This window comes from Globicephala melas, chromosome 1 (genome assembly GCF_963455315.2).
Source record: "Globicephala melas chromosome 1, mGloMel1.2, whole genome shotgun sequence".
Taxonomy (NCBI): Eukaryota; Metazoa; Chordata; class Mammalia; order Artiodactyla; family Delphinidae; genus Globicephala; species Globicephala melas.
Window position 1 is genome coordinate 135,236,117 of NC_083314.1, and position 23,595 is coordinate 135,259,711.

General features: G+C 38.1%; 1 protein-coding gene across 1 annotated transcript in view; it reads right to left on the bottom strand.

Annotated features, from left to right (window-relative positions):
- PATJ (PATJ crumbs cell polarity complex component) overlaps positions 1 to 23,595 on the bottom strand; it is a 359,191-nt gene that overhangs the window by 150,929 nt on the left and 184,667 nt on the right. The window contains exon 28 of the mRNA XM_030870355.3: positions 951 to 1,147. Within this exon, the coding sequence (XP_030726215.2) occupies positions 951 to 1,147 (197 nt within the window). The remainder of the gene's footprint in view (positions 1 to 950; positions 1,148 to 23,595) is intronic.

The window sequence follows — 23,595 nt, forward strand, 5'->3', positions numbered from 1 at the left end:
AAATTCAGAGCAGAAGCCCTGACTTTAAGCTTAGAAAATGAGGATAACCTTTTCAGACTACTGATGAACTCATCCAGAGCAGTAGCAGAGGATCAGTCATCTTCTGAACTTCTCTTATCTTTCTCCTATTCCTAAATAAGAAATCTTATTCCTTAACCTGTGGCCTTAACCACATCACCAACTTCACAGATATTAACCAATCCTTGACAACCAGTTCATAAAGTTTTGTCGGCTATAACACCTTCACAAAAAACTGACAACAATAACAAAAAGAAATGTCATACTTACGGTTAATTCAGAAGCTGAAGAGGATTTTGATAAACACTAGTAACATCAGATTAATCACAAATTAGTTTTGAACCTTTTGGAATTTATATTTAAAAACAAGCCCTATTCTTTTAATGTGTTTCCATGAGATTTTACTTAAGGACCCCTAAATTATTTTGTGAGATTAGTTTTTTTGTTTTTGTTTGTTTTGGTTTTGGTTTGGTTTTTGGCCATGCCACACAGCATGCAGTTCCCTGACCAGGGATCGAACCTGTGCTCCCTGCAGTGGAAGCATTAAGTCTTAACCACTGGACCGCCAGGCAAGTCCCTGTGAGATTAGTTTTTACTCAAGCAGCAAACAGCAACTGTAAGCAACAATATGATTTTTGTTCTCGCTTAGGAAAATGATAATAAATAGTTGACAAAAATGTAATTTATAACATTCTTCCCCTTCACTTCATTTTCCTATACAATATCCTCTATACCCCTTCATCTCACCAGAACAGAAACTCAGGATATATGCCCCTAGATGGATGGACATATTAGATACAGAGTATATATAAATATATGGATGGATTTTGCCCTTATGTGATCATTATAATGAAAGTAACTGGACAGATTTTATTAGAAGAATCAAATGAGCCTAATAGGAAAAAAAAAAAAAAAGAATATATGCCCCTCACCTCCAACAGTTCATCTCCAATACGCATTCGCCCGTCCGTGGCAGCGGGTCCTTCGGGGTTAATTCCCACCACAAATATGCTCATGCATGACCTGTCTTTGTTACCAGCAAGGCTGAGTCCAAGTCCATTCTTATCCTTTTCAAGTTCAATAATGTGCAATTCTCCAGGCAGGTCTGCATATCTTTGCCTGATTTTTTCTATTAAAAAAAAAAAAAAGGTAAAAAAAATTTAAATAGAGCACTTGAATCTATATTAGCAAGATACTGGCATTTCCCCATCTTTGATGATGCCTCTACAAAGAACTGTCCCTTCTTGAGAGCGAAGTACTTGACGTCATTCAAAGCCTTATATATAGGTTACAGTTAAAAATTATTTTATCTCCATCTAACAAGGTTGGCTCACCCATAAAACCTTCCCTGATTGTTCAGGTTCACACTGGCCTAGACTTTCTACATATTATTTTCTTACCTAAGAGAGTCAACACAATGTGGTGGAAACCCTAGCCTCCCTGCACTACCCCGCCACCCCCCAACTTCCAAAAAAAGAAAAAGGGAAACAAAGAATATATACTGATCACCAGCTGTGTTAACAAGCAAAGTGTTTGGTCTTGGAGATATCGTGCTGAACAAAACAGACATGGTTCTATTCTCACGGACTTGCAGTCCAGTAGGAAAGAAAATCAACAATTAATTCTAAATAATTACATTTCTTTAAAGTATACAAAGGGTACAAAACAATATTGGGTGCTATGTGAGTAAAAACAAGGGGAACTAAGGATGTTGATTTACTTGTCAGATCTGAATTCAATACACAAATCTACCACTTACTCAATGTCCAATAATTAATACATTATATTACCTCTATGGAATTCCACTTTTTTCCTCTTTAAAATGGGTATGATAATACCCACTTCATGGAAGTTGGGTAAATTAAATAAAATACACGTTAAAGAACTTAACGGCTCATGACTTACAGGTATTTTATAATTCTTTTATTTGATCTTCCGTCTCACCTTGCAATCTCCACTTTATGCTCTAAATTACCTATTTTAGGATTTGGCTGGTTATACTTCACTTGTGTCGATTCTGTGCAACGAAACCACACTGGCAGGTCAGTGTTGGGAATGATACTGCTTTAGACATGCCTTGTACCCCACACAGCACCAGCTCAGGCCAGGTGTGCTGCCAGGGCTCAGAGGTTTGCTGACTAATCCATCGTGTGATGTAATCATCTTATCAGCTGAATAACCAAGCAGTAGCTTGTGACTATTCTGAAACTCTCTACGCTCTAACACTTGACTTAAGTTCATTGTCCTTAGAAGGAACCTTCTAAGTTGAAAACTTAACTTGAATAATTAGTGTTAAGGGGTAGGGGAAGGAAGACAGCCTAGTGCATTTCATCACTTTACCAGATATAACACTGCCTTATAAGAGGAGATAAATTTAAACCCATAAAAGCTATTTTATGCAAAAATTTATATTGAAAGAATGATAAATGACTGCTTATTTATTCATTTATTTATTTTTTAATGACTGCTTATTTTATAAAGAGGTTAAATCTGCCGGCTTTACAAGGAATTTGAAGAGAATCTTAAAGAACTTTCACTGATAATGCTTATTATTAATAATAAAGAACACATTTAGCGAAATACAATAAAACAAAGAACTTGCAATGTAATAAAACTGTCCTCTAATTAGAAATAAAATTATTCATATCAACACTGAAGTAAATAAACTCGAAGTATTTTTGTTGGTCAACTACTAAGAACAAGCCACTATGTGGGTACCTTAACAGAGCATACAAAACACATGGTACCCTCAAGATGCTTTTACAGCAAAATAGGGGAAGCAAACAAATACAACAAATATTAAACAACTACAGTTATGTAAATAGAAATTCCAACCACTACAAGTGCTGGTCACTGAATAAATACTAAATGATTAGTGAATTAGGTCAGTGAATAAACATTAAATTAATTGCACTAGAAATAATTGCTTTTAGAGTTCTAAGAATTGATATGGCTAGAAGAGATTTTATGGAAGAAGCAGAATTTGAGAATGTTTTTTTCTCTTATTTTTTAAATTAAAGTATAGTTGACATACAATATTATATTAGCTTCACGTGTACAACACAGTGATTCAACATTTATATACATTACAAATTGATCACCATAATAAGTCTGGTAACCACCTGTCACCACACAAAGATATTACAATATTATTGACCATATTCCCTATGCTGTACATTGCGTCCCATGACTTACTTATAACTGGAAGTTTGTACCTCTTAATCCCCTTCACCTATTTTGCCCAACCACCACCCACCTCTGGCAACCACCAGTTTATTCTCTGTATCTATGAGTCTGCTTCTGTTTTATTTAGTTTGTTCATTTGTTTTATTTTTTAGATTCCACGTTTATGGGAAATCATACAGTATTTATCTTTCTCTATCTGACTTGGTGTAATACCTTCCAGGTCCACCTGTGTTGTCACAAATGGCAAGATCTTCTTTTTTATGGCTGAGTAGTATTCCACTGTGTATATATATACCACACCTCTTTTACCCATTCATCTATGGATGGACACTTAGGTTGTTTGGCTATTGTAAATAATGCTTCTATGAACACTGGGTTGTGTATATCTTTTCGAGTTACTGTTTTCAGTGTTTACATAAACAAGAAGGGTTTTGAATAAGGTACAGAGTTTGGTTATGTGAAGAAGAGTCCTGGTAGATGTAATGACAAGGGGAAAAGCATCTATGCAGGTGGGTGAGGAAGAGAACGTGAAAGCCCATCTGGCTTTGAACGGAAAATTGTTTGGGTTAGTGGGTGGGTGACAAGAAATAAGAGTACAAGGTTAAAAGATTAATTGACAGTTTGTTTACAGAAATAATATTCCAGGGCTTCCCTGGTGGTGCAGTGGTTAAGAATCCGCCTGCCAATGCAGGGGACATGGGTTTGAGCCCTGGTCCGGGAAGATCCCACATGCCATGGAGCAACTAAGCCTGTGCACCACAACTACTGAGACTGTGCTCTAGAGCCCGTGAGCCACAACTACTGAGCCCGTGTGCCACAACTACTGAAGCCCGCGCACCTAGAGCCCGTGCTCCACAACAAGAAAAGCCACGGCAGTGAGAAGCCCACACAATGAAGAGTAGCCTCCGCTTGCTGCTACTAGAGAAAGCCCGCATGCAGCAACAAAGATCCAATGAAGCCAAAAATAAATAAATTTTAAAAAAAAGAAATAATATTCCAGTTTATGGACTCTGCAGAAGTGCCTTGAGGTACTCTGGGGATGGGGCCTTGGGGGGACACTCGATTTAAGACCTGTTCTCCCAGATTCAACCAGAGCAGTTATACTTTCACCTGTATTGTTTACAGGATTTATAGGGTAAGATGGTTAAGAAATGATACCACAGTTAATGAAACAAATAAAACAAAATTTTAACGCATACTTCTCAGAAAATAATAAAGCAGCAAAAGATTAAAAAAAAAAAGAAACTGAAGACTAACAACATAATAAGCTCAAGGTATTATATGTAAGAGACTGTGACATATGACAGACAGAAAGTACACATTTTGGGGGAGGCACACACAGAACAATTACAGAAACAGACTGTGTATTGGATCATAAAAGAAACTTCAATATGTCTCAAAAAAATCAATATCATACAGGCTGTGCCTTTGGACATAGTGCAATAAAACTATGAAAAACTATAATGACAAAAAATAACTTTAGGGCTTCCCTGGTGGCACAGTGGTTGGGAGTCCACCTGCCGATGCAGTGGGCATAGTTCGTGCCCCGGTCCGGGAGGATCCCGCGTGCCGTGGAGCGGCTGGGCCCGTGAGCCATGGCCGCTGAGCCTGTGCGTCCAGAGCTTGTGCTCCGTGGCGGGAGAGGCCGCAACAGTGAGAGGCCCGCGTACCGCAAAAATAAATAAAATAAAATAACTTTAAAGCTCTCTTGTGTTTGACATAAATTAATAGTTAATAATAAATTAATGTTAGTATTAACATAAAGATATTTTCAAAATAGTGCTGAATGAAATGGGGAAAAAACAGAATGGGGTCAACATCATTATGTAATAATATTTATGCGAATTAACATTCTGCACAAAAACCACAACACATATTTTGCAAGTGCACATACAAAAACACAAATATTTAACACATTAGTATGGTTAATTATACTGGGTGTAAACAGACAGGAATACAAGGGAGCAAAGAAAACCAAACAAGGACTCTCAGATGGCCAGTGATGGTAACATGCTATGAAGGATTATATTTAGTGCAATCTTCTGCCCCTGGGGACTGAAAAAAAGAATGAGCTGAGAAAGGTTTTAGTGTTAAATTAATATAAAAAGACTTCCAGGTTCCAAAATGTGTCTGACTTGTTCAACCTTCAGAGAAAAAAAATAACCTTTATGGCCATTAACTATACATTCAACTGCTTAGACATGTAAATGATTAATGACACGAGGGATCCTCCTTTGGTAAAATGTGGCTCTATCACAAATGATGAATAACTCAAATTGCGCTACCAAAGGTGAATCTCTATCAATGCATTCTTGTGGCTGAATAGAAACAGCAAGGGCTAAAGGGTCAGAATTTGGTTCAAGTCCTAGCTGAGGCACTTAACACCACTGGTTCCTTGGACCAAATACTGAACCTCTACTAACTTATTTGTAAAATAAGGTTGTTACCTTAAAATGGATGTTAACTAAAAATTCCTAGGACATACGGTCCAAATGTTAGGGGAACAACACAACCATGATTTCATTTTCATCATTTAGTTATATTGAGGTTTTAAGTTAAAATTGGTGACAAAGCTACTTTTTTCTTCTTTAACCTTGTCTATCTTGAGGAAAACTGAGACTTGTGAAAGGAAACAGTGGTTCCCCATGATGGCATGAAGGAAGCAGGCACACAGTCCTCCAGTGGGAATCAGGAGAGGAAGGGGCTCTAGCATCATTATTCCCCGGATTCCCTTCTTTGAGTTACTTATATTGAGGAGTCCCAAGGACAACTTCTTGAGGAGCAAAGGAACAACAACACTGTTTCAAGTGATTGTCCCATGGTTCATAGGTCATTGAGGTGGCTTTAAAATTGTGTGCCAGCCAAGTGTGGAATTAAAACCCTTTCCACAGTTTCAGTTTGGGAAGATGAAAAAGTTTTGGAGGTAGATGGTGGTCACAGTTGCACAACAATGTGAATGTACTTAATGCCACTGAACTGTACGCTTAAAAGTAGTTAAGGGGCTTCCCTGGTGGCGCAGTGGCAGAGAGTCTGCCTGCCGATTCAGGGGACACGTGTACGTGCCCTCGTCCGGGAAGATCCCACATGCCGCGAGTGGCTGGGCCCGTGAGCCATGGCAGCTGAGCCTGCGTGTCTGGAGCCTGTGCTCCGCAACGGGAGAGGCCACAACGGTGAGAGGCCCGCATACCGAAAAAAAAAAAAAAAAAGTAGTTAAAATGGTGTATTTGTTATGTATATTTTATGACAATTATTTAAAAAAAAACAAAAACAAGACCCTATCTCTAGGCTTAAAAGACCCTTCAAAAAATTGGTTCCCTTATCAACATTCCACCAAGGGACTATGTTGTAGATTTGTTACCCCAAACTTTTGAAACCTCCAGCCCTATTTTTCTGGCCAATTGTTTTGTTATGACACTGGCATATTCCCATTTTTTCAATTAACAAATATTGATTGAATCCAAATTCATGTCAGGCTTGTGATGTGAAGGGCACACTACTGAATTTGTTTTCAAGAACCTTAAAATCTATCATTGAAGACAAGCATACATATCAATAATTCTAATTCAGAGAGAGAAAAACTATGAGAAAAATACCAGCAGCTGAAGTCACCCATCCATTTCACTGTGTCGTCAGGAAAACCAATTAATGTCTGCAAACTACACTGAATATCATAGATACTCTAGCCAACTCGCATTCTACTGGTCATATATAACTTCTCCTGCATAATGCTCAAAACTCATTTTAGCTGACATTTCCAATAATCCTGCATCCAACTTCTTCCAACTTTATTTACCTAAACATGGGTTATTCAGCTTTCCTTGACTTTTAAAATTATCTTTTTTTTTTTTTTTTTAAATAGGAGAAGGGGGTAAGCTCAACAAAACAGAGCTCAGCAAAGAAGCAAATCCTAGAACAATTAAGAGCTGAGTATCCTTGAATAGTTATGAAGTTTCAGTAATAATTTATTGGGGACCTGCTAAGTTGCAGAAACTGCACTAAAATCGTCCAATAAATTTTCTCCATTTATGCTAAAAATCCACCCTATCAGGTAGAAATTATCATCACTGCATCTAGATGTGGGAAATAAGACTCGGACCTCGCCAAAGGTCACCCAGCTAGAAACTGATATAATAAGGATGCAAACCCAGTTTTGTCTGTCTTCACAGTACTATCTGAAAGTATCTTTTTAGATTTCTGCTTTCTTTCTATTGCCCTATCCTATAATATAAACTCCACGAAGTTCCTTGTACATGTAGCACACTGCTGTCTTCTGCACTTAACAGTGCCTGACATATATTAGGTGGTTAACATATACAATATACGCCTGTTGGAAGCATAGACAGATGATTTCTAAGGTCTTCTTCAATTGCTCTGCCTACATTTCTGCCAAAACCCCAAACAATGCTACATAAAAGCCATCTGAGACCTAAAACCATTAGACACATGCAATTTGTTTCAAAGACAATGCATTCTTTCAGTTAAAGGAAGTAGAAAAATGGTTTGTTTCTTCTTTGGATTTGTATTCAAAAGTAACAAAATCCATTAGGACTATGTATACAATATATTTTAAAAATCAACTCTATTAAACTGAAGAAACTCAAAAAGCAAAGAGATTGATACTTTATCTTTTCTTTCTTTCTCTCTCTCTCTTTTTTTTTTTTTTTGGTGCATCATGAAACAGGAAGAGCAGTAAGACAATAAAAATGCCAGATACCACATATATACAATGGAATATTACTCAGCCATAAAAAGAAATGAAATTGAGTTATTTGCAGTGAGGTGGATGGACCGAGAGTCTGTCATACAGAGTGAAGTAAGTCAGAAAGAGAAAAACAAATACTGTATGCTAACACATATATGGAATCTAAAAAAAAAAAAAATGGTTCTGAAGAACCTAGGGGCAGGACAGGAATAAAGACGCAGACCTAGAGAATGGACTTGAGGACACAGAGAGGGGGAAGCATAAGCTGGGACGAAGTGAGAGTGGCATGGACATATATACACTACCAAATGTAAAACAGATGGCTAGTAGGAAGCAGCCGCATAGCACAGGGAGATCAGCTCAGTGCTTTGTGAGCACCTAGAAGGGTGGGATAGGGAGGGTGGGAGGGAGACGCAAGAGGGAGGGGATATGGGGATATATGTATACGTATAGCTGATTCACTTTGTCATACAGCAGAAACTAACACAGCATTGTAAAGCAATTATACCCCAATAAAGATGTTAAAAAATAATAATAATATATGTTAGTAACGAAGACAACTTTGCATTCCAGTTTCAACATGATGTAGAAGCAGAGTGCAGAGGATTTTTAGAACAGCGAAAGTACTCTGTGTGATACTATACTGATACATACATGTCATTATACATTTTTCCAAACTCTTAGAATATACAACACCAAGAGTGAATGCTAAGGTAAACTACTGACTTTGGGTGAATATGATGCGTCAATCTGGGTTAATCAATTGTGACAAATGTACCACTTTGGTGGGAGATTTTTATGACAGTGGAGGCTACGTATGTGTAGGGCAGGGGGTATATGGAAAATTCTGTACCTCCTTTTCAATTTTGCTATGAACCTAAACTACTCTAAAAAAATGAAGTCTTAAGAAAATGTTGTGGACAAGTATTTTATTTGTAAGTGTAACAAAGGAGATTGTGGTCATGCACACACAAAAAATGCCAAATGCTCTGTAACACATATGATCATTAATTTTCAGTTAAATTTGTATTATGATTTTCAGGCCTCAGAATCTGAGTTATCCTACAATGTTGATTCAAACCCATAACTACAAGGGACTTGAAAGATGACAGGTCCAGCTCTTCAGATAAATTAAATACCACGTTTTCACCATATCATAAAACCAGAGACTTTTAAATCAAGCGAAAGAAACTAAGGTATCGTGTAAAGCTACCTTCTCTTACAGCACACACCGCCTCCCCAATTTATAAACAAAAATAAGACTGAAGAAATGAATATAATGCTATAATGCTAATTTATAGCTAGAAACTAAGGTCTTCTAGTTTGTAGTTCAATTTTTCTTTACCAAATCATGTTAAATTTCCCCAATAACACCTCAAAGAACAAAAATGATTTCCAATTTTTCCCTCAGTAAAAGAAGCTATCTTTAGAATACTCATATTATCGTTTATCTCCTTACATGAAAAAAACATTTCGCAGTTCATCATGTCATTGAATCCTTCCCACATCTTTGTAAACACCTCCTTTTGCAGGTGAGTGGACTGACAGAGAGTTAAGGTGATTTGGCCAGTGTTTGGGCCAGGTCTGCTGAACCTAAGAGCTTTGTACTCTCACATCACAGCTATCTCTTAGACTGGTAGAATTTTAAATAATAAGTTCACTTAGGGGAACTCAAAACAGTGGTTCCCAGGCTTAGTCTCCTTAGATCACCTGCCAGGCTGGCTACCTAAAAATTACCCTTAGAGCCTATAAAACAGAATCATGACTGGGCTCCACCAGCAGATCCTGAGCCAGTAAGTCTGGGGAAAAATTTAGAAACAGGGTAAAGTTTTCTTTGTAACAAGGTCCTTAGATTATTCTCACGGGCAGCTGGGTCTGTAAATAACAGACTAATCTCCCATGCAATGCAAAAACTTTTTTCTACAGCGGACATGACAGTCAACCATAAAGTTCACAGATACCAAATTTAAGGCAGCCTTTAAATATGCCTGACACAAAACTAATCTGATATGGAGATTATATCTGGCTCCATAATCATACCTCAGGATTAAATAAGAGATTTATCTTGACTATACAATAGATGACTTTGAAATCTCAATCTCAGTCTTTCTCCCTCTATCTTCCTTCCTCCTAGGCTGCACCTCTCCTTCTCCAATTTCAGATGTTTTCCGTAACTTCCATTACCAATTGCTTCTACTCTGTGGGTATAAAAAAAAAGGTGATCTAGAATTTCAAAAGGGGAGAAGGAAAACAAAATTAGTGTGTGCGGGGAAAGCAGACCTGAATTCTCATCTTTGGAAAAATCAAGACACCACAAGCAAGTTTGCTCACTCAGCATTTAAGAGAGAAATCATAGCTGAGGTCATCCTGTGCATGGCTGAGTCAGCACAAACTGCTCTACAGCCTCAGATATGTGATCCCACTACAGGGGAAACCCACACTGCCTGGCATTTGCTCTAAGAGCTGCAGGGAGTTGTTTCCATGGCAACCAGTGAGTGAGGAAAAGGATATGTGGGGGGAAAAGGTATAAAGAGAACAATTTTCCTAAAACTTATTTTGATTTCACTAAAAAAAATTGAAGAGGTGGGTAAAGAGTAAAATAATACTACTATTAAAAATAATAAAATAATATTTGAAGCCAATGAGTTTCTTCTCTAAAATTAAGAAAAAAAAATACAAAGAACCCATACTTTGTTTCCTATACACAAACACCCGCCCCCCTCCACACACACACACAAATCATGTAAGTACTAGCTTTTAGTAACATACCTGTTACCGGTATTTCCTAGGAATATTTGTAACAAACAGCCAACCTTTATATTGACTTTCATTGACTTCCACAGTGTGTTAGTCACGTGGTAGTAGTTCCTATCCCAAATAACCTAGATGCCTTCCATTTCTAAATACAGAGATTAGGAGATAAGTAACCCACTTCTTTTGGCACCAGGCTTTACTGAAGTACCTCTGAATGAACATCAGACTAGAATAACTAGAGAGGGAGAACAGTCTTGACTCAGCTGAATAGGCACACTTGCTTTAAACATGGATTTTCCAGCCCTGTGACAATGTTATCTGAAGAAAGGAATCCCAATTTGCTCATAATTCTGTATCAAAGCATCAGTGTTTCTCCTTGTCCACAAAAGCCAATAAGATTTCTGCAGTATGGTCTCAGGGTGTTTTCGTATCATCATAGGATATCAGGTGTTGCTAAGTAACGGAGCCTTTCTCCCAAGAAAGAAACAATTCAAGTCAATGCCCAGTGTTTTAATAACAAATGTTCAACGCACCAGAATAATGACCCAATACAATTTTAGAAGAATTTAGTTACCTGGTCTGTTTCCAAACAACACAAAATAATTTAATACAGAGGAAATACTTAAATATGTTTCTTATACATTAAATACAACCTTTCCACTTTTAAATAATCAGGTTATGAGAAGCATCTCTTAATCTAATTTTCTTACACAGTAACCAACTTTCACTTCTCTGTTAGTACATGCAGATTTAAGAAGTAAAAACATATGGAAAAAAACTCATAACCAATCAGAAGAAACAGCACGTGAACTCTAGCAGGAAGGAGCAAATCTCAAGTGAAATTCCAGACCAAATAAAGAAAATAATGAAAATGTGTCAGCGTAAAGAAACCATATTTGACGTGACAAATAAACAAACTTTCCTCTTAAATATAGATGTTTTTGCCAGTATATAAATTTGATAATATCATGTGGACCTACACTTAGAAATTAATTGAGACACAAAACATGAGAACTACAGTTAAGTATGAAAATAACAGCTAGACATTGTTCTAAGCACTTTACTATAGTTTAACTCATTTAATTTTTATGAAAACCCTGTAATATAGGTATTATTATCCCCAAATTTACAGATGAGGAAACAAAGGCACAGAGAGGATAGGTAACCTGCACAGTAACACAGCTAGTGAGTGGTAAAATAGGGATCTGAAACTAAAGACTTCGGCTCTGGAGTCAATAATCTCAGGTGAGAGTCAGGGCTAGAATTAAACAAAAAGTATATACAGAACTCGGAAGGAAAACAGAGAAGTTAAGTCATTTCCTTCCTTTCATTCACAAAAATTCAATCCATTTTAGATACAAGAATGGAAAAGGAAAGCAAGCATAATTTTAAAGTGACATAATTCAGGTTGTCAATTGGAACAAGAATCATTACAATTATTTCCTTAAGAGACCATAGTGTGAGAAAAAAAATACTCGATAGTGAAAATCGAAAATGTTCCCATTAGATGAAACAAAATTCAAATGAAGCAATATGCAATGAGCAAATTTTAAACATAAGGCACTGTATTAATATCAATTGAACTTTCTCTGTTAGACACTATGTTGATCCCTTTGTGTATTTGGTATTATGAAATATAGTCCTCAAGACATCCATTCTCAGTAAATTGGATAAACAAATTGTGGCATGTCCATACAGTGGAACTTTATTCAATAATGAAAACAAACAAGTACTGCTATAGGCAACAACATGTTTGAATATTAGAAACATACTGTTGAGTGAAAGAAACCAAGAAAGGAAAGTGTATACACCACACGATTCCATTTTTATCAAATTTAAAAACAGGCAAAGCTAATCTATGGTTTTAGAAGTCAAGACAGTGACAGTGTTGACCTTTGGGGAAGAGAGAAGAAACTGAATCAAAGGGGGGCATGAAGTGATTCTGGGTGGTAGTAATGTTCTGTTTGGTGGGAAGAGACTTAATAAAATAATGTAATGTGAGAATCTTGTTTGAATTCTGATTTGAACAAGCCAACTACATTTTGAGACAATAAAGAACTATGATTATGGATTATATATTAGATAAAACCAAACAAGTATTGGGTTATACTGTGTGTATATGTATTGTATATATACACAATTATACATATTGTATAATATACATTGCACAATATTATAGTTGTACTTTTAGAGATGTATATGTATGAATGAAATGACAAATCTGAGAATGGTTTTAAACTATTTCAATAAAGAAAAATAAATGATAGGTAAAACAAATACTACAGCAAAACTTGGTTAATTACTAAGTCCAGGAGAACAATATATGGGAATTCACTCACTGTTCTCCTTCAGGTTTGCAAATGTTTGAAAATTTTCACAACTACAAGAAAAGCAAAATAAAACCCTCCTAACAATCCTATAAGGTATAATCATCCCATCTTACAGATGATGAAACTGAGGATCATGGAGGTTATGGAACTTGCCCAAACTCGCATTTAGGGATTGGCAGACCTAGAGTTCAGATTCAGGTCTGCCTCACTCCAAATCCCATATGCTTACCCACCACATAAGAAAGATCGAGAAGCATGTTGTGTCCACATGTGGTACAGTGGCAAAAGTGAACTCTGAAACCTGCCTCAGTCCTTTTGGAATTCATGATTTAGGGGGAGACCTAGAACACACACAGGCAATCCCCATAGTCTAGCCTTTGGAAGATTAATTTGCAGCAGTACACATAGGACAACTTGAAGAGGAGAGATGAGAAAAGAGGAAGACCAAGAGAAAGACTATTAAAAAAAAAATGGTGGAGAAAAAATTAGAATTCAGCTCGCATGTGGTGGTAGGAAATAATTCGAAAGAAAAAATCAATAAGGCTTATGAACTGTTTGGATATCTGAGGTAAAGGAAGGTTAAGAGGAACAAGGAAACTAAGGTCCGATCCTTGAAGACAAGGAGTGAGGCACAAGGAGGTGACGATTTAGTTTAAATGGGCTGGTTTGTGGTATCAACAACAGAGAGCAGCTGAATTCGGCCTGGAGCTCAAGAATGAATGGGAAGTAAGCCTGGAACTGCTGCTAGATAAGGCAGAGAGGGACGAAACACTTTGAGCGCTCTTTGAGGATGAATTAGCACTCAACTCTGGGGAGGATGGCTCAGAGGAGAGGAATGGGGAACCTGACCATTTAGGAGGCCATTACTATGCAACCCAAGAGTGATAGGAAATGGATATAAACTGGGTTAAGGTGCCAGCTGGAATAGAAAAGGGAACTTAAGGAATCAGAGAAAGGAGCGACTCCACTCTATTCATTCCTAAAGAAAAAAAAAAATATTGAATGCCTGCTCTGGGCCAGGCCTTAGGCTACCTGCTAAGGATAAAAGGGTGAATTAAAAGAGAAAGGAATAAAGACTGAATTAGGTACCATCAAAAGCATAAGAAATTCCAAATATGATTGGGCTGTTTCTTTCCGTCACTTAACAGCAGGCAAAGAAAGATCCTGTAATTGCTACCTAAACTCTTAAGAAACACATTTAGTTTGGAGAAGGAAACAAACCAGAACAGGGCATTCATGATCAAGGACACCAAGGATGAGAGAGGTCAATTGGAAACAAACAGCAAAACCAGGAATGGAATCCAAAGTCCTCATTAATTAGGCCAGATTCTCTATTCTAAGTCTCAGATACTGGGGCAATTAGGCCAGGTTTAAACTGAAGTTGTAGGTGGGCTATCTTTGCCTCTCATTTTCACAAATCTCATCCCAATTCCTTATTTCATGCTATGATAAAACTGACCAGTCTGCTAAATCCCTCTGATAATGAGGGATGTGGGGCAAGGCAATCATTCAGGGAGGCAGACGCAGTTGACAAATGATCTATCTACAAAGGCAAAGTGCAAGCTCACTGACTACCTTTAGGCTTAAAATATAAAATGAAATTAGCATGCAGGAAAGTTAATACACCCTAATTAAGGAAGATGGTTACATTTGCACCCATGCTCAAACATATAGGTTCACATCATCAGTCTTTTTTTTTTAACATCTTTATTAGAGTATAATTGTTTTACAACGGTGTGTCAGTTTCTGCTTTATAACAAAGTGAATCAGTTATACATATACATATGTCCCCATATCTCCTCCCTCTTGCGTTTCCCTCCCACCCTTCCTATCCCACCCCTCTAGGTGGTCACAAAGCACTGAGCTGATCTCCCTGTGCTATGCGGCTGCTTCCCACTAGCTATCTATTTTACATTTGGTAGTGTATATATGTCCATGCTACTCTCTCACTTTGTCCCAGCTTACCCTTCCCCCTCCCCATATCCTCAAGTCCAATCTCTAGTACGTCTGCATCTTTATTCCCGTCTTGCCCCTAGGTTCTTCTGACCATTTTTTTTCTTTTTTTTTTTTAGATTCCATATATATGTGTTAGCATACGGTATTTGTTTTTCTCTTTCTGACTTACTTCACACTGTATGACAGTCTCTAGGTCCATTCACCTCATTACAAATAACTGTTTCGTTCCTTTTTATGGCTGAGTAATATTCCATTGTATATATGTGCCACATCTTCTTTATCCATTCATCCGATGATGGACACTTAGGTTGCTTCCATCTCCTGGCTATTGTAAATAGAACTGCAATGAACATTTTGGTACATGACTCTTTTTGAATTATGGTTTTCTCAGGGTATATGCCCAGTAGTGGGATTGCTGGGTCCTATGGTAGTTCTATTTGTAGTTTTTTAAGGAACCTTCGTACTGTTCTCCATAGTGGCTGGATCACACATCATCAGTCTTGATGGATATGCCCAGTGAGACCTTTCTGCAACAGCACCATTACACCCAAACCAGTGTTTCCCAAAGTGTGGTCCACAGATCACCCAAGGTAGTTGTGTATAAAATGCAGTTGACTGGGCTCCATGTCACATCTACAAAATCTAAGTCTTGTGATACAGCCAAGGAGTCATCACTTTTTTTTTTATAAACATATCTCTATGTAATTCTTAAACACATTAAAGAAAAATGTCTAAAAACCAAGAGAAGTCTCCAACCAAGCTCAAAACGCCTTAATGACCCTTAGAGATGCTGGAAAACAAGGTATAAAAAGAGATTGTTACTGACCTCAGATTTTTACTAAGTCTTGAGACAAATCAGTAATGTTTTGATTTTGAAAACAGCACTGAGAAAAGCCAAAAGTAATTTAAAAATAAGTCTGTAAACAATAAATTCTGGAGAGGGTGTGGAGAAAAGGGAAACCCTCTTGCTCTGTTTGTGGGAATGTAAATTGATACAGCCACTAGGGAGAACAGTATGGAGGTTCCTTAAAAAACTAAAAACAGAACTACCATATTACCCAGCAATCCCACTACTGGACATATACCCAGAGAAAAACATAATTCAAAGAGACACATGCACCCCAATGTTCACTGCAGCACTATTTACAATAGCCAGGACAGGGAAGCAACCTAAATACCCATCAACAGAGGAATGGATAAAGAAGATGTGGTACATATATGCAGTGGAATATTACTCAGCCATAAAAAGGAACAAAATTGGTTCATTTGTAGAGATGTGGATTCACCTAGAGACTGCCATACAGAGTGAAGTAAGTCAGAAAGAGAAAAACAAATATTAACGCATATAGGTGGAATCTAGAAAAATGGTATAGATGATTTTATTTGCAAAGCAGAAATAGAGACAGAGACATAGAGAACAAACGTATGGATACACGGGGGAAAGAAGGGTGGGATGAATTGGGAGATTGGGATTGACATATATATACTGATACTATGTAAAAAATAGATAACTAATGAGAACCTACTGTATAGCACAGGGAACTCTACTCATTGCTCTGTGGCAACCTAAATGGGAAGGAAATCCAAAAAAGAGCGGATAAATGTATATGTATAGCTGATTCACTTTGCTGTACAGTAAAAACTAACACAACATTGTAAAGCAACTATACTCCAATAAAAATTAATTTTAAAAAAAGCACTCTTGGGTTTCCCTGGTGGCGCAGTGGTTGAGAGTCCACCTGCCGATGCAGGGGACACGGGTTCGTGCCCCAGTCCGGGAATATCCCACATGCCGCGGAGCGGCTGGGCCCGTGAGCCATGGCCGCTGGGCCTGCGTGTCTGGAGCCTGTGCTCCGCAACGGGAGAGACCACAACAGTGAGAGGCCTGCATACCGCAAAAAAAAAAAAAAAAAAAAAGCACTCTTTACAATCATTTGTTGTACATTTTAAATATCAAGAGAACATAGAATATGGTTCTTTAATCACTATAAAAGCTCAGAGTTGCAAGTTCATTATGGTTATAGCATGGTAGAACTGTGTTAGAGTTGGGCTGATTTTGCTTCTTGGTCGTTACCTAGTCATGCAATAATGCTCAACAAAAGTTCCACACTGGCAACAGATCACGGTGATCAACAGTGGCACTGACAGCATTAAAGTGTTTAATAATATTTTCTGGAGGGGGGGGCAATGGGTTTCCAATAATTAAAGCAAACTGTAGTAGAATGCAGAAAAAGGGATATAACAAAGTATTTGCCAAGTTTACCTGGCCCCCTTAGGAACTGATACTTTGGAAGCAAATTTCCCTCTGCTTACCTGCTTAGGAAACCATCTGGTTATGTTTGCCCAAGGCCCTGTACATACATATTAGTTCCAATAACCATCAGAGCAAGATTCAGGGAAGAAGTGGAATTCTAGCTGAGATTTGACAGTATTTTGTGTAGGTGTCTTCAGTTGTTTATTGTTTGTGCCCTCTGCTATCATAAGGGGAGAAACTACTTATTTTGTCGAGTTAGAGTTACTGGCCCAGAGGAGGAGCAGCATAAACGTATGAATAAATTATGGAAACACAAACTTACAAATTCTTCATTATCTGAATTAGTCAAGAAACAGGTTATTTAGGTTAATCAAAATTTCTAATAAACACAGTTTTATTTTCCCTAAGAATTAAACTGTAATAAAAGACTCCAAAATTAAGCTGAGAACAACCTTTTTGGGTAATTCATGTTTTAACATTATTAGAAACACTATCTTTTAGGTATATGGAGCCAGAGTCAATCAAAAAACAAGTACACAAGCTTTAGAAAGATCTTCACATGGTGAAGTCAAAAAAGAAATACTGTTCGAATTCCACTAACGCCACATTGCATCTGTTGACCTTCTGCAAGTCACTCAACTTCACATTCCCATCTTTAAAAAAAGAACAATCACTTGTCCCATGAATTTGAGAAGGCAGAATTAAAGAGTACATATAAAGTGGCTAGCTTAATGTAATAGTAGGAATTGTACCTTTGTTCCCTAACCAGCTACAACTTTCCTCCCTTAGCTCTTGCAGTTGGAGAGCTCCTTAAAGTACCACACAAACCAGTTTTAATTACATAGCATTGCTTTCTAAAATTATTATCATTGTCTTTATTTTAAAAATAAAGAAACAGGCTAAGAGAGTTTAAGTAACAGGCATAAGGTTGCAAAGTACATTGTATATTTTAATATTTAATTTTTAAATAATGACAAGATAGTATCCCATGACACTTTCAGAGGTTTTATGAGAAAGAAGACTAATTCTATAATTTGTCATAATGATTTATACATAATTAATTTTGCTCATGTAATTTTAAACAATAGCAAAACTTTTGTTTAAAAATTTCATCCCAGGGGCTTCCCTGGTAGCGCAGTGGTTGAGAGTCCGCCTGCCGATGCAGGGGACACGGGTTTGCGCCCCGGTCCGGGAAGATCCCACATGCCGCGGAGCGGCTGGGCCCGTGAGCCGTGGCCGCTGAGCCTGCGCGTCCACAACGGGAGAGGCCACAGCAGTGACAGCCCCGCGTACCGCAAAAAAAAAAAAAAAAAAAAATTTCATCCCAGAGCATGTCAGATGCTGTGATGTTTTAAACAGAGTTTAGGCAAAGAAACCAGTCACTAGAAAGATTTCACTTACTTCTGCAATAGGCTGATAGCATATTCACATTCGTTTCCAAGTCCAAGAGGAGAGGCAACATGGTGTAGTGGAGAGAAAAATCAGACCTTGGGTTAAGAACCTGGACTCTGCTTTCTTTCTTTTTTTTTTCCCTTTGGCTGTGCCGCACAGCCTGTGGGACTTAGTTCCCTGACCAGGGATTGAACCCAGGCCCTTGGCAGCAAAAGCGAGGAGTCCTAACCACTGGACCGCCAGGGAATTCCCAGGACTCTACTTTCTAACCATGAAATCTTGGGCGAATCACTTACCTTTGTCCAGCCTCAGTCTGGTCATGAGTTAAATGAAAATAATCTTGCCTGCCTTAACTGTCTCACAGTATCTTTAAAATGATCAAATAAAGAGTACTTGTGAAACTACCCTAAAAAAGTGTCATCCTCTAAAATAATGTAAAGAAGTTTTAGCTCTTAAAGTTTTTAGCTTTGAAGCTTTTGTTAATAAAGATTTATTGACAAAAAGGGAACACTGTCCTGATTAAATTCTTACGTCAATGACTACTAAACCAGGTGACTGAAAATTTCATCAGTGTCTTGTAGTTCTGCAGTTTGGACAATGAATACTTTGATGGTGGTATCTTCTGAACAGTTCAAAATTTTCCTGATTAAAAGGTAACTCCTTACTGGGGAGGGTGAGATAAATGTGTAGAGCACAGAGAATTTTTTAGGGAAGTGAAACTATTCTGTGTGATACTATAATGATGGATACATGTCATCATACATTTGCCCAAAGCCAGAGAATGCACAACTCCAGGAGTGAACCCTAATGTAAATTACAGACTTTGTGTGATAATGACATGTCAGTGTAGGTTCATCAATTGTAACAAATGTATCACTCTGGTGGAGGATGTTGATAGTGCAGGAAGTTGTACGTGGAGGGGGGGCATGGGTCATGCAGGAAGCATATGGTAACTGTTAACTTCCTGCTCAATTATGCTGTGAACCTAAAACTGCTCTGAATTAAAAAGTCTTAAACAAATACATACAAAAGTATTTTATCAAAAACTACAAAAGTTCTAGAAGAAAACACAAGGGAAAGCTTCATGACTCTGGATTTGTCAATGACTTCTTGGATATAACACCAAAAGCACAGGTAACAAAAACAAAAATAGACAAATGGCACTGCATCAAAATTTAAAACATTTGTTCATCAAAGGACACAATCAACAATCTGGAAAGGCAAGCTATGAAATGGGAGAAAATATTTGCAAATCATAAATCTGATAAGGGATTCATATCCAGAATATATAAAGAACTCCTACAACCCAACAACAAGAAATTAAATAACCCAGTTTAAAAATGGACAAAGGACTTGAATAGACTTTTCTCCAAAGATGATACACAAATGGCCAATGAGCATATGAAAAGATGTTCGACATCACCAATCATCTCAGAGAACTGAAAATCAAACCTACAATGAAATATCACTTCACACCCATTAGGATGGTTACTATCAAAAACCACAAATAAGAAGTGTCAGCAAGGATGTGAATAAGTTGGAAGCCTGTCCACTGTCGGTGGGACTGTAAAATAGAGCAACCGATATGGAAAACAGTACAGAGCTTCTTCAAAAACTTAAAAATAAAACTACCATATGATCCAACAATCCCACTCCTGCCAGAAGGATTTAAACTAGAGTACTGAAGAGATATTTGTATACTCATGTTCGTAGCAGCACTATACACAATACTTTTTTACTACAATAAAAAATAAATAAATAAGATAGTCTATTTTTTAAAAAAAGTTAGCCTGTGAAAATTTATTCAAGGTTATGTTGTGATCGAGATCTGCATTTGCCAAAACAACACCTGAGATTTAGGAAGGAAACCACATAAATATTCTGTAGGAAAGCTGCTGATGAAAGGAAGCATGTATTCCACATACCTGAAGACGCCAACAAAAAAGTTTAAGTTCTAGGATTTCCCCGGTGTTGCAGTGGTTAAGAATCCGCCTGCCAATGCAGGGGGCACAGGTGTGATCCCTGGTCTGGGAAGTTCCCACATGCCACAGAACAACTAAGCCCGTGCGCCACAACTACTAAGCCTGAGCCTTAAAGCCTGCGAGCCACAATAAGAGAAGCCACTGCAGTAAGACGCCCGCGCACCGCAAGGAAGAGCAGCCCCCGCTCGCCGCAATTAGAGAAAGCCCGCGCACAGCAATGAAGACCCAACACAGCCATAAGTAAATAAATAAATAAATTTAAAACCAAAAAGATTAAGTTCTAAAAAACTGGTAGCTAAGATGATTATAAAAAATACAGGAAAGATACCAGAGACTGTCAAAATAAACTGACAACATTTGCCATTCATCTCCTTCCCACAGAGGAATTGATACCTGTTTCTTTCTCTGGTGCTGGTATTTCTGCACCATTTTATACTTTACCCCTTGGGCTTTGATATCTTTTTGGCTCTTTTTCAGGCAGTGAAGATGATAACATGAAAAAGGAACTGTTTCAAGCATTGTAGCCAGTCTGTTCCCATGTGTCTCGTCTTTAGACTGATCACACTCTGAAAGCAGCTGACAGAACCTGGATGGGATCTTGCACGTCACTGAGCAATTGCCTTCTCACAAGATAAAAGATAAATGAGAGGGGACAGACCTGCGAGTAAGAAACAAGAATAATAGAAAAGCAAAAGCAATGGCACAGGAGGAAAGCAAGCAAGGAAACATCTGCTGAAGACTAATCTAAAATCTCTTAAGAGCAATTCTGAACTCAAATTTATAACAATAACAAACGCTGCCCTTTGAGGGACAGTTACCTCCAAATAAATGGTCTTGTTTAACACTTTGATTGTCCTTTCTAGAAATAAGAGGCACTGAAACTTGGGGGGATTAATTGAACTGCCCAAAAACATTAGCTAGCAAAGGGCAGAGTCAGTATTTTAACATAAATCACTATCTCTTTTATAAATTATAAACCACCATGTTTCTTTAAAAGGTAATATGAAACTGTATCTAATACTCAACTTTTTTCTAATGTGTAGTCAAGTCAACCCTATAAAGAGCAGGTACTGAATGCTTGTTAAAGTTTCTTTCCTTGAACAGGAAGTTCAACTCTTCAGAGATAATTTAAGGTAAAATTAGTAACACAAAAAATATCAAAAGTTTAGAAAAAAATTCTAAAAAAATAGATTTTAGGACTAAAAGGAGAGTTCTTAATTTAGTATAGCCAGCTAAAAATAAAATGACCCCTTATATTTTCGATAGCCTTATTAACACAGGGTAGTCCACAACACATGAAAAAGCTCAGTAAATACTCCTGTGGAGCTCCATTTTCTGCCATGCTCCATTGCAGGATGCACCCTAGTCATGGCTCCTCTGTCTTTCCATGCCTTAGGGACTTTGCACAATGCTCAGAGAAGCATTCTATGACTCCTCAGGCAGGATTTCCTTTTCTTATTTCCAAGGTACTTTGAGCCTTCCTCTATCAAAGCTCTCCCTCCACTGTGAAAACTGACTGACTTCATCTTCCTCATAGGACTGGGGCTCCTTGAGAACCAGACCTATGTTTGACTCATTTTTGTACCCAACACCTATCATGGAATCTGACACATAGCACTCAGTTAAATGATTAATACTTGACTTTCAGCCTCAAAGAACTTAAGGATGAGAGACTGAGTATTTTCTCAGGTTTGTCTTTCCTGGCAATTCACTTTTGCTTAAATCTTGATGGAGTTCTTTGGCCCTAAGAGATTATCATTCAAAAATAAAGACAGGGCTTCCCTGGTGGCACAGTGGTTGCGAGTCCGCCTGCCGATGCAGGGGACACGGGTTCGTGCCCCGGTCCGGGAAGATCCCACATGCCGCGGAGAGGCTGGACCCATGAGCCATGGCCGCTGAGCCTGCGCGTCCGGAGCCTGTGCTATGCAACGGAGAGGCCACAACAGTGAGAGGCTCGCATACCGCAAAATAAATAAATAAATAAATAAATAAAGACAATGGGGCACTGGCAGGAGAAAATCCAAGCGACCTGGTACAAAGGGCACCGAAAATGCACTTTAAACCCTATAAAACAGTTTCCTGGGTGAATTCTCAGGTGAGCGCTCCTGGGGAGCTTGCATCTTCCTGTGTCACTCTCCCAAACTCTCCTGGTACAAATCCCTGGTACTCTGACTATGCAAAGCAATGCCTCCTCAGTAAATTGGGCAATAAAACCTAGTGACTAAGAGTGTGGGCTCTGGAATCAGATTGTGCATTCCGATCCTGCTTCTGTCACTTGCAGTTGGGAAACCTTGGGCTGCTTAACCTCCTACTTCTCTCAGTCACCTCATGCATAAAGTGAAAATAATTATGGTAACCACGTGTTTGAGCCGTTTGGGGGACTATGTAAGATAATGCATTTGAAGCATAACACAACACCTGGTCCTACTTCCCACTTTCACTCCACTTTCTTTACTTTGCAGAATCCCAGAGCGTCCCACATCTGCAATTTTTCCACATGAAAATAAGGCTACCTATAGCCCACAGACTGCTGTGCCCTTTCTACTCCTCAATTTCTGCCCTTGTCACTAGTTTACTCTGCCCCTGGTCAACTGAACTCCTTAACTCCCAGGTCCCCAATTCTATCCCATGAGATAGAAGAATAGAAAAAAAAAGTTTCCATTGACTGACATGCAGAGGGGGTGGCGGTGGGGGGTTGCACTCTCAGAACCACTGGGTTCACTTAAATAATTATGTGACTTTTAGCTTAGAGCTATCAAAAACAGTTATGATGAACACAGACGATAATAACGACTAATTATACTCCAATGCAAATAATATTTACTGAGAATGAGTTTTACATTAGGCACTGAAACAGGCTCCTTCATATATGTTTTATTCATTTAATCCTCAAACTAATATTCAAGGTAGGCATTAGCTGTGTATATTGAAGAAGAATAACCTGAAGTCCAGAAAGTTTAAGTGGCTTGACTGAGACAGCACAACTAGAGAGGGATTGAGCTCAAATTTGAATACAGATCT